Source organism: Accipiter gentilis, chromosome 18, assembly GCF_929443795.1.
Source record: "Accipiter gentilis chromosome 18, bAccGen1.1, whole genome shotgun sequence".
Taxonomy (NCBI): Eukaryota; Metazoa; Chordata; class Aves; order Accipitriformes; family Accipitridae; genus Astur; species Astur gentilis.
Genome location: NC_064897.1, coordinates 13,977,501 through 13,994,982, shown reverse-complemented (window position 1 = coordinate 13,994,982; position 17,482 = coordinate 13,977,501). Strand labels below are relative to the sequence as shown.

Here is a 17,482-nt window from a genome sequence, read left to right as displayed (position 1 = left end):
GGAGATGTGCAGAGATGACATGAACATGGAGAGCCTGCAAGGCCTCTTAGCCACATATTGTTTCATTTTGATACATGGCTTGCTAAAGATCAAATTTGGCTGAAGTACTACTTATCCTGCTGTTTGAGCAATTTATGTTCTCACTAGTATTTGGTCAAGATCTGATAGAACTTTTGTCAATCTTTGACCCAGGATATGTTTCAGGGTTTTTGTTTTGAGTTTTTCGGGGCTTTTTTTTTTTTTAATACCTTTCTAAATATTAGAAAGAAGCAGAACCAGCAGTTTCTGTAAATCCAAATTTTAGTTATTTCTAGGCCATTACAGACTTCTTTTTTTTTTTGGCCTGATCAGGTACAGCTAGCTCTTCCACCCATCGTTTTTCAAGAAGATAACAACTTGATAGATTCATACATGCATCTAAAAAAGCAGCACATTCTAGAGGTGACTTAAACAGCCTCTTCTCTTTTAAAATATGCATCTACTGATATCCATAGCCATTTTAAAAAATACCAATCACATACAACGAGACTCAAGTGCCAAAGGCTAATGATTCAGACTGTGCAAGAAGCAGCCTCAGGAAGGTGTGAAACAACAGTACCAGAATTATGTTACAGTTCCCTGTAACAAGGTGTAAAACATGTAAAGCTTTTTGACAATGTAGACTCATTGCTTCAGATATTTGTGTCTGAAAAACTTCAAAGATTCAAGAAAATTTTGATCAGGAGAAACAAACAAACAAAAAATCTTGTGACTGACTTAGATTTATTTAAAAGGTCATCCATTATCACAGTAAAGAATGCATTGGGAAGTTAGCCATCACAAAACCAGTGTATTTACTAAGGTATACCCAAAATAATGATTCTTAAGGACAGCAATAGTTAAGACCAACTTCATTTAGAAGACATCTGAGTATTGCATAGTGTGTATTTTGGTTTCCAAATTCATCATGAGTATATTTAACTTCAGTGAGAAATTAAAAGAAAAAGCAATTCCTAAAGTCAGGAGGGCTGAAAGCATGTAGCAATGTTGTCCATTTTGATGGCCAAGTCTCAATTATCTATTATGAAGTTTTACACGAAATTGCTATTTCCAGGTGAGCAGTATTTGGATTTTTCACTTTGCTCGTGAATATACTGTTAGGAAAAACAGCCATGCTTGTTGCATATTATTCAAATATTCACATCAAGAGGGAAGGCTATATCTTATCTGGAACATTTGAAGAACATAGCAAATTAAACGTAACAAAATTCAGTAAGAAACTTTTTTTTTAATTACATAGTAGCGACTTGTTTTTCAGTTATGGGTGAAATAGCCACCAAAAAGAATTTTAAAATTTCAAACAAATTAAATAATTTTTCTTTCTTTTTTTTTTTAAAGGAACAGATATGTAGCAGAAATCAGAACTTCTTAAAGGCATCTCTGTGCTAGATGATAACAGCTAAATATTCTTCTACTACATTTTACACAGAGGCATTGTTTCACATAGGCTTCGGCTAAAAATGCAACGTTTCTAATTAAGCCTTGGATGTCAAATCACATGTCATAATACAACTGATGATATTTACTCCTGAAGTAAATCTTTTTAATATGGGTATTATTTTAAACATATTTCATAAAAACCCTAGTCAAAGTCAAGTCTGAGGAAAATTCAGCAAGGAAGAAATCAAGAAAGTTGCATTTCTTTTAAAAGAGGTTCTAGAAAATACTAAGCAGACCTATAGAATGGTTGTTTCACCAAGAATGTTGTCCCACCCTCTGGCACTGCAGACTTACCTACACTGCCCCAAAATCACCAGTTTTATTAAGATTTATTGAGCTGTTATGCATTGACAAAATCTTCATTGTAAAATAATTTTTCATCAAAATACACCGTCTGTAGAAAGGTAATGAAGAGCTATAGGACAGGCTTTAAGAGGCACTGCACTTTCATCTGAAAAGTCTCCTGAAATTCTTTGAACATTTCCAGGGGATTAATGAGGTATTTTGACAACACACGAGAAGCATCTGGTTTTCAAGAAGCCTTATAAGAGGGAACATTCACATTCTTGGAAATTAAACTGTGTATTTTAAGCCACTAAAAATAACACAATTATTAAAAATTTGGCAGCTCTGAAGAAAAATACCAGCAGATACGGGAAAACACATGGAACTACTGAAGAGCGTCAAACTTGAGTACACACATTTCACAGCATTTCAACATGACTTAAACACCAATTTTAACAGCTTAATTGAATGTTTCTTATTAAAAGCTATCACAGATGAACTAAAATAAGAACAAGCTAAACTAGCCAGAGTGTAACTAAATCAAAGGCATTATTCCTTGCAAGTTGGGTGGATTAACTGTGCATATGTGCGTTATTCTCCATGTAGTACATCCTTATCCCTTCAAAAACTGTTAAGGTGTTTTGAGGGTTTCAAAACCTTTGGCAATTAGTGGGAGAGAACGTATTATTGCTTTTTTTTTTTTTCCTCTTTTAAGACATGCTAAATGATACAACTAATGTAAATTTCGGAGAACATTCATCACACATACACAGCAAAATTAGTACAAGCAGACTGTTACACCTATCATTTTATATATTTTAAAAAATTTTTTTAGGGCCTATTCCTGCAAACTAGTACTCCCTTGAATACTTCAATGCATTGCCACAAGTATGTTAGTGTATAAATAAGGGTTCAGTTCTGCAAAGCTTTAGCGAAGAAAGAGCTCTCTTAAGCCTCACTTCTGTAAATACCTCAATATTCCTGAAAACTCAGAGTTTAAATGTTTCAAGATCTACCCTTATTTAATCAAGCTGGGCAAGAAGCATACTGAGGTGTCATTTTGAAAACACCTTGTAACCCACTACCCACTACTACTATCCATATAAAGTATTCATACATGCATTTAAGAGAGCTGGTATCTTAGGTGTTTGCAATACGTAACGTGCATTTTCCATGACATGAGAGAGTAATAGGATCTGCTAACCAATACCAGGCCACAAGACATTTTAAGTCTCTCTAAGTACTCCTACATAATAATTTTTTTAAATAATAATTGCATTTAGAGTGCGAGCAGTTGTACAGGAAAAAGCTGCTTCCTAAACTCTACTCTTTTCAGTCTGCACCCTTTCACAAGCTAAATATTTTACAGAGGCAGCATCTTTACAATGCTTACGGTTGAACACTCTACTTTCTGCAGTCATGTCTCATTATTTACAAGATCTCATTCAATATATGTATTTAAAAACTGGCTTGTCTCAGGTCTTCAAACCAGCAAGTGGGGAAGAAAAAAAAGGTAACGCAATCTGCCCTTTTCTTCAGGAATAGTGATCTACTCATCTTCATAGCTATTCAGTGGTACTTTTACAGTCTGCAGTACATCTACAAGCAAAATCAATACCAAGGTTGGGGGGCAGGGGGTAGACGTTTGTGTCAGCATCCCTGATAATGTTCTAGATGTGTTTAAGGGCAAAAATTCCACCCCAGTATATTAGTTTTGTTAATCCTTTTCCTATGATCTGTTTGCCTGGCTAGGGAAATTATGCAAAAAGTAATAAAAGTTCTAATTCAATTTCCATGTTAAGAGATGGATTTGAAAAAAATATATAAATCAGAAACCACATTCTTTGTGTTTACTAAGAGATATGCACTCCAACATTTAGTGTCATGGAGCTGGAGTTAAAACCAGAAACGGTGAAGATAATTTAGCTGCATGAATGCCTGCTCTTCAGTAAAATGCTGCCAAAATTAAATAGGAATGAAACAGCACTTTGTAGTCATTGGTCGCTCAGCAGGGTTTGCGTAGTTAAAAACCTAAGTGAAAAGGGTGATTGACCTACATTGCTACTAGCTTAGCACAGCTGTACTTTCATATTTTCACTGCATCTGAGGAAGCTCATTATTTAATACAACTGAGTTACATGTAATTGTCGGTCTTTCATTTTACACTTTTAGGGGCCAGATATTAATCTCAAATGTGCAGCAGGCATTACTGTGCATCTGGAAATATCTGCGGCTGCCCATTTGCACGCGAGGCTAAGAGACAGGATTGCACATAGTTGCACCTGAAATTAGGAGGCTGGCCAGTGGTAGGAGGACCTCACAAATATGCAGAAATCAAATGAGCAGATGGAACAGAAAGCAAATCCCTTGGCACCCCAAAGGCAAACGCTCTGCTGTTTCCTTATTGTTTTGAGCAGAAGCAGCCCAGAACGCACAACCAAAGAGCATTTCACACAACTCATACCTGCGGTTTAAATAAGTAATAACATTCCAGTTAACAACCAGTTTGACATGTTAACAGCCCAAGGGCTGTTAACATAACGACTGGTCATTAATGGCAGTAATGACAGATTTCAAAGGGAATATTGTGCTTGTAAATGGACATGCTGCCAGTCAGAAGAGAGGACAGAGCAGGATAGGCTGATACATTAAGATGTCACTGTACAGCTCTGGAGGGAAAAAAGAAAAGGGAAAAAAAACCTCCTTGCATATTTCACTTACTGTAAATGGACTTGAAATATTGGCGTAAACCTAAGTTCCTTAAATTAAGTCTTCACTTTCTAACCCAAGAGTGTATAAGCAGGAGACAGAAGCCTGCAGGGGAATTATACTCTGCATATCATTTTCACAGAGTGTGTTATTTCTAACATTGAGCCCTTTCTTTACCCAAGTCAGTTCTCATCCTCGTTAACAAAACAGAGTTCATTCCTGCCGTTGCCACCCTAATACCCTTGGTGTCGTACGCCACCTCTGAAACCACTGGAGTGACTTACATGAATCAGAGTCCAGGGTAAAGCCTCTCACACCCAAAGTATCTTCCCAGCTCATTACCTCATTAAAGATTTCTTCCATCTCCTCTATCCTCCCCAACCCAGAGAAAAAGCTTTTAATACAGTAAAATTAACTAATTTGACCAAAGGAGAGAGCTAAACCAAAGCAGGTTTTGAAGTTCTGAAGATAACAGAGTATTTATAAAAAGCTCACCAAAGCGGGTACCTCAGGGCTCAAATGCAGAACAAGAGCGTGCATCAGGGCCGAGGGAGCATTTAGGTTTTTTGGCAGGCATCTCTAAATGAGAGATACTGGAAGTATCTTTGCAAATAGCCAAAGACACAGTTTGCAGATTTAACCATGAACGTTAAAGCACCCAAACTGGTTACATTATTGCTTATAGCATCTGTAGAATGGCTGTCTTATTGAAAGACATAATGAACACAGAGAGACAAGTTAATAAGCAATTTTACTCTTTATAGTATCGTGCAAGCCACATATCCTCTAGAGGGCACCACATAAATTAATAGGAAGCTAGAACAGTTTTATATGTAGCAAAGACTCCCTTTATGGTTAAAAAGAAGAAGAAAAAAAAAAAGAGGATAGTTTGAAAGTGTAATCGAACCCTAATCTGATCATTAGTACAATGTAATTTGTTCTTTAAATTCATATCAAGTGGGTTGCTAAATAGGAAAGCTTATTTGACTACAAAGCTAGAGAACATTTAACTAGTTTCTACATTAGCATTAAAAAGATCACTTTTATAGGTTCACTGCATAACTAAGTAGATAAGACGCAATGAGGCAAATGACTATCTGCAATTACCTTAAGTGCATCAGTTTGAAGTTTAGTGTAAATACCAAGTTTAAATCTATGCACTCACAAGAATCACTAAAAAAAGGCTCATGCCAAGATAGCTTCATTAAGACTTGATAAACCCGGAGACAAAAATCAGAAACATCTTAAAACTGATTATAGGATTTCTCACGTATGCTGGTTTCACTGGTGCAAAATATTGTGTATGACAAACTAACCAAAACACCAGTTTTGAATGTGGTCATGACAGATAAAAAATATCTGAAAGTCTCCTTTCTCTGAATCACTTACTATGAATTTCAACAATCTGTTAGCAAAATATTTACTCCTGTTAGACCTTCAAAGACCAGGCAGCAGCAGTGTGTGTGTGTGTGTGCATCTGTGCTGGGGAAATGCTTTGCTCGTATCTCTACCACTAGATCGCTTTTGGTTTTGATTTTAAAACATTTGATTTTAAAACATTTGATTTTAAAACATTTGATTTTAAAACTTTGGATCTGCTGCACTAGCACTTAGGAGATTCAGTAAGTTCAAAGTCTCCAGTAAATTTGGAACTCAGATCAAAGAGCCACAGCAGAGTTTTCTTATTCCCGCAGGCACTTGTTGTAGAAAGATTCTTAAAACGGGTTTTAAAAATTAGGGTGTTACCTTCCCGCCAGAAGCTGTTCCGACCCCTCTCTATAGATACACTCTTTAAGATCGCAAGTGACCTTGGTTCTCGTACAACAATTCCCTTCTATTCAAACAGCTCCCTGCCAGTTTTTAAAAGAAACGTTTTGTTACCTACTTCTTTGGCAGCTTTAACACAATGGCCTTAAGATGCAGACTCTACACTAAATTCCCAGAACTCTATCTTGCGTTCAGTTCAGTGTTTTAAGGGGTAGGAGAGCACTTTTACCAAGAAGTAGTCCAAGCCCACACCTGAAGAACCCTGATCTGCCTTGCAGCCCCAGCTCAACAACTGCACGACGCATTTGCGAAGGCTTTTGATCCGCTCTAGAAAAAACAGGTTGTAACGTGGAGAACCAGAGTACTAACAGTTGTTAATAACACTTTAGTCTTGATTCTTGTTCCAACCTACCCATGCTGTACAACTCGGGAACTGATCGGTGTGTGGGAACCTCCTATTTGGTACCTGCGCTTAAACTGAACTTGTAAGTTAACACGTTCAAAGAGAATTTTAATTTTTCCCCAATGTATTACTGACTTGAATGTCCCTTTAAAAGGAAAAGGCTTCACCACAGGGGCAGGGGAGATATTCCCAGAAGCTCAGGTTAGCCTGGAGCAGCTAGTCTCATTAGGCCCGCTCTACAGGGAATGGAGGTAAGGTGCTCTTATAGGAAATAGGTGCTCTGAATCACCCCAGAGGAGCCTTTTCTCTCTATTTACTGTTGAGAGCCTAGGGAGACTAAACTTCCCGATTAAACTTAACTCCTGCAAAGCATCCCTATTTATTCACATACAATCTGCAGATAAACTAGCCTGGTGCTGCTCATCAGTACGAGTTATACCTCAAAGACTTTTGAGAACGTAGGTCCACAAGCAGACAAGGCGACAGAAAATCAGGTGATGATTCGCTATCTGTGAGAAGTGGCAGCAGGTTACCAAGCATCCCACCCAGATCGCCCAGTTAAACCAGGACCAGAGCGCATTTGAGCCTACTAGCTACATGGTTATTTAAGCAGGGGGAAGACAACTGGTCATCTTCGTCCAGCTTCTAACAGCTAAACGGTAACACTCGTAAAGGCTGCCACAAATGCCACAAATGAAATCCCTTGGCAAACTGGGAGGACGAAAATGGGCAAGCAAAGATGAGTGAAGCACTCCTGACAGAGTTCAAACCCTGCCCTGGAGGTGGTGAAAACCACGCGTGTAGGTTAAGGCCGCTACGCCTGGCCACCACCGTGCTGCTGGGGGGAGGAGGAGACCACCAGCTCCCCAGGAGCACGGTGCCGGGGGAGGCATGGGAGGCCTTACTCTCCTCCTCCTCGAAGCACAGGACCCCAGCATTAGCATCAGAAAACTGGCAGCCACCTGCACAACCTGGTTACGTGTGCTTTTTGATTCAGATTTTAGTCTTATCTCCACGCTTCAGTATTTGTTTTCTCACCCTCCACTTACAGTCGGCCTTGCAGCCCTCAAGTACCGCTTATGCAATAGCGACTACATAGGAAGGACTGAAGAGATTTACCACGTTTGTCAGTGAACGTAGGAAGGACGCGGCCTACCTCAGATAGTCTCTGCGACAAAGGATAAGGTTGGCTTTGGTGTACAAGGTAGAGCCCACCTCCCCCAGGCGACAGTCACAGCAGGCACATTTCAGGCAGTCTTCATGCCAATATTTGTCCAGGGCCTTTAGGAGATACCGGTCTTTAATCTTACGGTTGCAGCCAGCACAACCTTTCGGCTTGGTGTCTGGCTGGACTGAGAGCATTTGTATACCTGAAATACAACAAGACAAGAGAAGAGTGAAAATAGATATTCTCTTGAGTGCAAGTTTCACCCTTTTCTTCCTCCACCTCGCTGCCCCCCAGCCCCCGCCCCCCCACCCCGTTCATTAAAAAGGCAATCGCGTAAATAGGTTGAAATAACCTAGAGAGTCCACAGCAAGCTGAAAACAATGTTAAGATAAATTTGAGAGCAGAAACTTCCACTGCTCTAAGTTCCACAGCTTCTCTTTAACACCTCATTTACCTGGTCTCTTTGCTGAAAAAAAATAGGATTAAAAAATTAAAATGAAAAATTAAAACAGTTCATTTGAAAAGTCATCCACTTCTGCCCAAAGTATCCAATACTCAGCAACCAAAAATTTAAATAAACGGCATATCTATGATGGCAAACATAGCTAAATCTACATATTTGGACCTATCTGCACTATATTCATAAAATATAAAAGCACTCCAGGTTCTAAAGCAGAAAAGACTGAAGCTGGGCAAGGGCCAGAGTTACAGGGTGGTTTGACATAGACATTTTTGTGCTGGTGGGGGGCTGTTTTGCTTTTTAGGATTTCAGTTCTTGTTAGACACATGAATGAAGCAATCAGATTTCCAGAGACTTCCGTACCAGCACCTCTAGTTACAACCTGCAGTGTAAGTATCTTCTGAAAAATCTGATTTTAAATAATCTGCACAAGGTCAGAGTGTTGCTAGTTTGTCAAGGGGAAAAAAAGAAAAAAAAAAAACCAAACACAAAAAAACTCTTCCTCACTTTCCAATCCCAATCTTAGCCAACAAGTAGTTCGGGACAAGGAGTACAGTACTGTCCATTAAGTATATATACATTTTGATATAATAGCAGAGAGCATTTAAATAACAATTCAAGTGCCTGAACCACTGTTTAAGGGAGGCAACTGGTAAAAGTCGAACACAGTGGAGCAATGGTACGCAGAGCACTGCAGCCAGCTTCCAGAGATCCATACAAAAATCGATTGCCCTCGGTTTTACAGTAAATGGGGAGAGAAAGTCACTGCCCCACAGTGCTTACAGACTGGTCTCTCTTGGTTAATCGCATAAACTGCCATCCCATTACACTCAGACCAATTCTCTGAAAGTCATTTCTTAGAATAAGCAAAATCATAGCCCTGTGGATGCTTTGTTGGACATCGAATAGGCACCAGAGAAAAAAAGAGAGAACGGACAGGCAGTTTGATCGTGTTAGGTTGTCTCACTGTTTTAAAGCCAATCAGAGATGTAACTTTAAAAAATCCTACTCATTAGAGCGCATCTGAACACTACAATGAGAATTTGTCAAGATTGGCGAATGAATGCTGTTGGCAACAAGCAAACAGTACCCCAAAATTCAGGGTATGACACCCTGTTACTATCCAGAGACTGGGAAAGGTCAAACAGAGTCTGGTAACAAAGAAAAGCAAATTCAAGAGCTCCTCATCCAGAATGCTCTACTAGCTAGCGGTAAGAAAGCCCTACAGTCCCAGCTTCTGTCAGCAGATCTCGGTTGGTGCTATAACACACCACTACAGACAGACAGGCTCTGGGAGCTAGGACATCAACAAGCTGGGGCTTGGGTTTTGGTTTGGTTTGGTTTTTAAAAACTTTCCTAAGGAAAACACAAAAATGAGTGTAAACTTTGAAGCAATGGTACAGTGTGCCTTTATGGATATTAGCTCTAACAAAGACAAGAGGTTAAATGCTACGCCAGCTGAGGCATCCCAGGGATGTCTACGCATATGTGTACGTGGAACATGTTGAATTTACGTGGACTGCAGTGACCGCATAGCCGGTTAAGTGACTTTCCAGGGTTACCAAGCTGAACTCCCAAGTTTCACCTGCAAAGCTGATCACTGAATTAAAATCAGTAATTCTTATTGTGACATATGAGCACAATGGCCTTGCTTTCCTTTTTGCAATACACTCTATTATGCATTTGGAGCAATATATTTATCTGTTAAATTAGCCGTTCAGCGATATGCAGAGTTCTCCTAGTGGGCACCCTGATGTACCACGGCAGTACTGCTGCCTAACATCTAAAGCTCATAACAAAAGTGTAAGGTCTGTATTTTTCTATCAATAAGTATAAAAAAATGGCATTGCTGCCTTCCCATTACTCCCCAATCAATTCTACTCATAGCTCCTACACCACTTAACAGACTCGTAAGATCTGTTTCTCGTTCAGAAGGGGGAGGATGAGATCCAGCGACCTGCACAGGGCTCCACATAAGTCTGTGGCACATCTGGGAACCAACACGCACATCACGTCTTGAGCAAGCACCGTGAGACAAAGGCTGAGCCCTTACAGTATCTTCAATTGCCAGCTGACTCCCCTGAATCCAGGGGTACATACATGAAGCAGCAAATAACATGGCTATAAATAAATTGCTAAAGCAGTGAAAACAGCAGAGGTTTTTGGTAAAGAACCTATACCAGACCGTAAGGGGAAGTCCTGCTGGAACTCTAATACCTTCCTTCACTTAGTTGAAAAACCTTAATCTGCGAAGTTGCATATCACGGTAGAGTATAAATATCTTCTAAGTGCCAACAACAGGCTTATCCCCAGCCCCTCTCTTCAGCCACGTAGAGGACAAATGCATAAAACTGGCCACAATTTGTATCAACTTCTTGGAACTCAGTAAAAAAGTTCAGAAGCATGAAGGGCTGTTCTAGGACTTTAATCTTTAGCTCGAGGAAAAGCAGGATAAACTAGGAGCTAACACAGTTAAAGGCTTTAAAGAAAAAAATCTTAATGTAAAAATTTTGTCGCCTGATAAGGAAGCGGGTTAGAGAGCGGAGGCTGACAGTCTCTGATCCGGGCTGATCTACTGTCCTGCGCTGTCTGACGGGAACATGGTGCCACAGAAACAAGGCTAAACAATTAATTATCTGAGCAAATTGCAGTAATCAAGCCAGATAATTCCTGAGGTATATGCTGCAAACACAGTGTTATTGTATTACAAATAAAACCACAGCTTGCACAATCTTGCACGTACCCCTGCACAGTTTTTGAGATATTTGCTGCATCAGGAAAGTAGACAGAGCACTGTCATTCATGTTCATTAGCCCACACCCTCCTCGCAGAAGCAAGTGAAGAGGGGCAGACACCCCATGGAAGTAGTGTCAGCAACCCTGCATGTCTATCTTCCCGAGGCTGAGAGAGAAGGTGGTGCTGACATCCCACTGGCAGCATCTTCAGATTAGGGATTCAATCTGCAGCAGCTTTTGGAGGGAAGGAATGCTTTTCTCCTCTGATAGATCTGATCTTTTCGCACTTTACTTGCAATGATGCTGCTTCTATTTTAATCAAAGTTAAAAAAAATAATACCCAAAGTACTGCTTCATTATAAAAAAAAAGTTACTCTTTTCTTGAGGTGTAGAAAGGTTCTAGACAAAACAAAGCACAAAACAGTGCTCCAAGAAGAGTTTTACATATCTCCTTATTCTTTGCACATACCCTTTTCTTCACATGCCCTGGATTAAATTGCTTAATTTTGAAAACAGAATATTTTATTACTTTTTTCTGTATTGTATGAGCCACCTTAATGCGGATCACCTCACAGACCATCTCTCTTCCCTTTAACGTTCCCATAAGAACTCCAATGCAGTTATACTTTTCAGATACGCGCTCGTGTATTTTTAGCTCTCTCTTAATTTGGCAGTAAGAATACCTGCAGCTTACTGTCAGCCAGCTTTTCACAGGCTGCAGTTTAAGTACCCATTTATTTCTTAGGACACAGGAAGGACCCTTTCAGAGGCTGACAGCACCCACAAAACCATCCAAACTGCTCGCCGCTGAAATATCAGGTAGCGGCACACAGCACTGCTGCCTGGCTGCCCTCCTCCCCCAGGAAAGCAGAGCTTATGGAGTACTTCCAAAAAACTATACAATACCGTAAGTGCTACACCCAGGCCGAAAAAAAAATAAAAAAATAAAAAAAATCAAACCAAGCTTTCCCTTCAGTTCTGCAGTCCTACCCATGCTCTGCATCACAGAGCAGATCTGTTCTCAGAACTGAGAAATTTCAGTGCCTAGTCTGTCACTGTCAAACAAACCCTTCTTATTTCACCCCAATATGCTTTCAAGGGCTTCCTCTATCCTTCCCTCCTTTCCCTCCCTCCCTCCACAGTCCCCAAGATACTGCACATAAACTGCAGAGCTGTGTCAAGAACAAGACTTCTTCATCACCAACCACCACCTTTAGGATTTTTGAAGGGAGAACTTAATAACCTGATTTGCAGGTTTTTGGATTTCCCCTCGGTCTCCCCAAATAAGTTCAACGCAACTGACTCCCATCCCTGGTCATTGTTGTTATTGTGTGATGAAACACTGTCAAATGATTTGTAACTGTGATTTCAGGATAAAGAGGAAAGATTGCTTGAAAACGCTAAATTAGGCTCCTGGAATAAGGCAGAGAAACAAAAATCCATTCCACTCCAATCATCACCCTTCTCAAAAATCAAAGGGAATGAAGATTTGACGTAATGAGCTGTATTTTCTTAGTGATGTAGTAGCATCTGTAAGCAGGATTGGTCCCTGATGGTGCTGAGTGCGGCACAAGACCCACAGAACTCAGTTTCTGGTTCGTGGTACAGACAGTCTTTGAAAGGCATGTTAAGGGAGGAAGAGTTGGATGTTATTATGCACTGGATCACTTAAAAACTTTTAAAGGCAACTCTCCTCCTCCCCTGCCTCCTTTGCAGAGGCATGCACACAGTTCTACCAAGGACAGTAGTATGTACAGAAAGGAAGGGAAGACTTGTCTGTACTTTAAAAAGAAAAAAAAAATCAGTTTGGAGCAAATTAAGTATCAGTGCACTGGTCTTTAAAAGATAGCAAACTGACAGACAATATGTAGCCAACAAGAGAGTTAGAGTTCTAGTAGAAGATAAAAAGAATACTTTTCTGATGCTTTCCCACTTTGTAGCTTCATCCTAACAGCGTTCAGAGCTCCAATTATTCAGGACAATACACACGCAGACTTAAAAAAAAAAAAAAAAAGTTAGGGTTTCAGAAGCTAAGAAACGTTTCAGAACTTGCATGTAGCACATCAGGAGTCGTAACTAGTTTTAGATTGGCATGTAAATTGTTCTGTGGAAAATTCTTATTGCCTCCGAGACCCTGCTATTCTGAGTTATTTGACAGTTTAAGGGAAATCATAATTAAAAAAAGAGACATAAATAATAGCCTGTGCAGTGTGGTGCACAGAAATAAGCAGAACCATTTCATTTAAACTCTGGTGAGCTTTTAATTGCCTGGATTGCATTGTGAACCAGCCTAACGGTTGATTGCCTCCATTATGCTCTCTTGTTCTGTGCCATTCATCCACACAGTCTCAGCTTCTGTAGTTAACACAACAAAGTAACCGCAACTCCCTAACACTCAGGGTTTGTTTTTTTTTTTCAAAAAAAGAAAGTAAGGATTTTAGTACTCTGAATATAGTCTCTTCTGCATACTTTTGAGTTAATTTTCCACGGTATATAACTAAACTTCACCTCCTGCCCCTTCTTCTACGGAGGAATCGGGGGGGGGTGTGTGTGTGTATTTTTATTTTTTTTTTTTTTTCAATAAAGGAGGTGGGTTGGGAAGTGGAGGGGAAAAAAAAAAAAAAGAAAAGAGGTTAGGTAAAAACTAAAAATGGGAATGCAGTCCCACAGCTAGGAGCAGTGATACAGATTAAAAGAATTTGGCCAACATGGCTAGTCGATTGCCAAGAGACACCAAACAAAAGATTTCTCCTCTTCTTTCCCCTTCTCTTTTTGAAAGCTAGATTGGGCCTAAAAGCTTGTTTCTCTCTGTTCAGTGGCCCAGAGCATCCCTGCAGGCTGTAGCCCCCTAAGGGACACCACAGCAAATAGATGTACCCGGCTCGCAGGGCCGGGAGCTGCTCAGCTATGTTCCTACCCCTGTCGTGTCCCCCCACCTCTCTCCCCCCGCCCCCCCCCCCCCGCTCCCTCCCTCCTTTTTTAGAGCAGCGGTGCTGGGAACCAATTTGATTCCCTTTTTCTCCAATGCAGCTGCAAGGCTCAGAGATACTGACATTTTTCCACTCTTATCAGTTTAATTACAGTTACCATGGCAGCAAAGTGCTAGTGCTTGGCAAAGGCCAACAAGAGATTTGCAAGACTGAGTTCAATTTTGATGCAGCTCACATGCAAAATAAAAAAATAAATAAGAAACATACACTCTACAACAAAGAATCCCTTTCGGAGTTAGACGCTCGAGCCTTTTGTGCTAATTCCTTTCCAAGCATCCCAGGGATGGGGAGCGGAGGGGAGAGGGAGGTGCGGGCAAAGCATGTGCCGATATTTGTCGCACCCACCAGGATTAATTGCTTTAAGCGGCGCTCCTACAAAGCTGTCCTAGGGAGCGGTGTTTGGGGTCTCCTCGGAGCACACGCACACACGGACGCTGGCTCCGCACCGCGTTCGGGATCGAAGAGGAGAGAGAAGCCCCCTCGCCTCGCCCCCCCCCACCCCGGCCCCCCCCTCAACACGCACCGCTCCTGCTTCGGTGCGCGCTAAACCAGCAGACCGCCGCCTTACCAAAACTTTTCTCCTTTTTCTGCATGAGTTGATTTACGGGCGCCCGCAGAGCTCCTTCTCATTGAGGCACCCAAATCCCGGCCAAAGTAGCAAGTGCTTCCCCCGGCTCCGGGTCAAGTGAGCGGGAGCGCGGCGCGCCGCAGCCCGGCGGGCGCGGAGGCGGGGGGCGGCGGGGGGGGGGGGGGGGGGCGGCACACCCCGAGCCGCCGGCCGCGCACGGCGATGGCGAGCGACAAAGCCACATGCTCCCCTAACTCTGCCCGTAAGCCTCTAATCCCAGCGGTCTCTTAGCTTTGTTGTAACAAATGGGTTTGATTAAACTGTCACATGCGGCGTTAGCATACCACATCGCGCTCGGTATGAAGGGAGAAGGGGGGGGGGGGGGGGGGGCGGTGAAAAAGAGAGGAAAAAGAGAGAAGAGGATGGCAGGCAGAAGTCCTGTTTCATCACGCCAGCCCGGCTGCCCTTCCCGCACGCCGGTCGAAGGGAGGCTGCGGGAGCGCGGCCCCCGGGGGCGCCTCTGCCCCCCCCCCCCCCCCCCGCCCCGGGCTCCCCGCCCCGGCGGCGGCCGCGCTCCTGCCTCCGCTTTGCCCAAAGGGTTAACCCTGCACCGAACCAGTTGCAAATTAAACCGCCGTACGGGGAAGGCTTGTGGATTAAAGCCGGGGAGTGGGAAATTAACCGACTCCCTTGATAATTGAGAGCACGTTTCGAGAAGCTCTGGAAGAAGCAAGAATAATAACAACAATAATAACGGGGGGGGGGGGGGCGTTTGCTGCAATTCATTATTAACTTTGACTGCTATTTCTCGAGACGTGCAGTCGGATGGGTTTCGCTCAGCATCCTCCGCTTGCATGTATTTCATGTCTCATCATAAAAATAATGAAGCCTCACATGATTTAAACAAAACAGTCTCAGCAGAGCTGCAGCTTGAGTGAAAGTTGCAGTGCAGAGATGTGTGTGTGTGTATTGCAGCCCCGGCTTATGACTCAGAGAGAGAGGGAGAGGAGAGAGGAGAGAGAGTGTGATGCAGACACACATACACAAATGACCCAAAGCTTATGTACACAGTTGCCTCACTTACCTTCTCAATTAAGCGATAGAGAGGAGGCAGTTCAATAAGCACAGTGGCTGCTTTGTAGCTCTTCTCCTTGGGAAAGGTCAAAAAGAAGCATTGTTTGGGGAAAAAAAATAAAGAGGGGGTGGGAGAGATGGGGAGGGAGATCGCTATTCTTTAAGTTTAAAATAATGAGGTCCTCAAGGATCCGCCAAGTAATTGTGTTGACCGCATCCGAGCTACAGGTGTCCTCCTTTTAGTATCTTGCAGTCCAAGGCTGTCTGTCTCCGTCCTGGCTGAAGACAACTTACCTAAAGCAGCGTGTGAGGAGCCGAGTTGAATGAAGTCAGGGCTTTATCAGCTGCAAAATGCAATCCCTTACCAGCCAGACATAATACAGCAAAAGAAAAGGTCACTCAGTTATTACTGAGCCGGCAGAGCCCAGGCAGCTCTTGTGGAAGACCACAGAGAAGCAGCTCCCTTCCGATTTAAGGCTATTTACCTCTCTCCCCCTCCACCCACCCACCCACCCACCCACCCAGCCTTCCTCTCCCTCTCCCCCCTCCCAGCTCCCCCCTTCCTCGCTCTCCCTCTCTCTTTCTCTCTCGTTCTGCAGCTCGCTCAACTACAGCCGCCCTCGGAAAGTGCAAAGCAGCCAGGAGACAGATTGGGCTTTGTTGGTAATTTCCCATGGTGAAAATTTACAAGCCTGCAAGTGCAGTCAGCAAAACCACATGCATATGCTAGACACAAACACCAGGGACACACACGCACGCACACACAAGTGACCTCTACTGAGGCGGCTCAGGATCACCTTCCCGGAGAGCGCTCCAGAAACACACCCGGGGAAGCAGGGGAGCGTCGTCCCGCCGGCCCCCCCCTACCCCCCAGCACTCCTCCCCAAATACTTTGCCTAAACCAAACAAGAAGTTGCCTACGCATAAAAAAAAAAAAAAAAAAAAAAAAACCAACAACAAAAAAAACCCAACAACCAACAAAAAACCAACAGGAGAAAAAACGGCGAGATACAGATCTCTCTATTAATGAGTAATGAGAAAAATCCCCGAAGGTGAAAACGCTGCCTCTCTCCGCGCTAGATCCGAGCTGCTCAGCAAGGAGTGGAAACTCCGGCGTGAAAGTTTCCCGCTCCCCCGCGCGGTCCCCGGCCGCCCGCCCGCCCGCCGCCGGCAGCGCGCCCCGGCCCCGGCCCCGGCCCCCGGCCCCCGGCGCAGCCCGGGCACCGCTCGCCGCATGCCACCACCCGCCCTGCACCGCTTCAGCGGAAGGCTGAAGGACAAGCCGCTTCCCCCCTGCAGGAGCCTCGTGCCAGGAGCCGAAGACGGATCCTTATTCTCTGCCTAGTGGTGGAGGGGGAAAAAAATAAGAGCGCCGGGGGTGTTAGAGGTGCTGGACACCCCTGGCCGAGAGACAGACAGACAGACAGACAGACGTGCGAACGCGGGGGAGAGAGAGCACGCTTTGATATTCAGTCACGCTCGCGGATGATTGTTTCTTCGTGTTTTCTAAGAAAGATGTTGAGCCTAGCCTACTGTAAATAAAGTTAAAAAAATCCAAAGCATCTTCCTCTAAGAGCCATCTGCGGTTGGAGAAAGACCAGATTAAGAATTTGTGAATACAGTTTTCAGACTTCAAAGTGAATATCTGTTGTCTGCTATTAGAAGCACCACACTAGATTTCCACAAAGCTTTGAAAGATGTCAGCTTACAATATACCCTAAATTTGAATGACACTCATATTATAGAAGTCTTTCAAGACCCAAGAAAGATTTAAAAGCATTGAAGTGCTCTGCCATCTACACCCCTCCCTCATATAATCCAGCAGTTCTAATAAAAATCAAAGC

General features: G+C 42.9%; 1 protein-coding gene across 5 annotated transcripts in view; it reads right to left on the bottom strand.

The window, feature by feature from the left end:
* The window catches only part of LMO3 (LIM domain only 3), a 58,370-nt gene extending 41,890 nt beyond the window's left edge, over positions 1–16,480 (bottom strand). The window contains exons 1-3 of one of the 5 annotated variants that reach the window (XM_049822111.1): positions 15,933–16,119; positions 15,649–15,714; positions 7,800–8,013 (exon numbers count right to left, since the gene is read on the bottom strand). In XM_049822111.1, the coding sequence (XP_049678068.1) occupies positions 7,800–8,005 (206 nt within the window). In that variant the 5' untranslated portion in view covers positions 8,006–8,013; positions 15,649–15,714; positions 15,933–16,119. Of the gene's footprint in view, positions 1–7,799; positions 8,014–14,564; positions 14,734–15,648; positions 16,120–16,410 lie in introns of those variants that run through there. The other 4 variants (XM_049822113.1, XM_049822110.1, XM_049822112.1 and 1 more) reach the window with 4 other exon arrangements.
* Between the last annotated feature and the right edge of the window lie 1,002 nt (positions 16,481–17,482).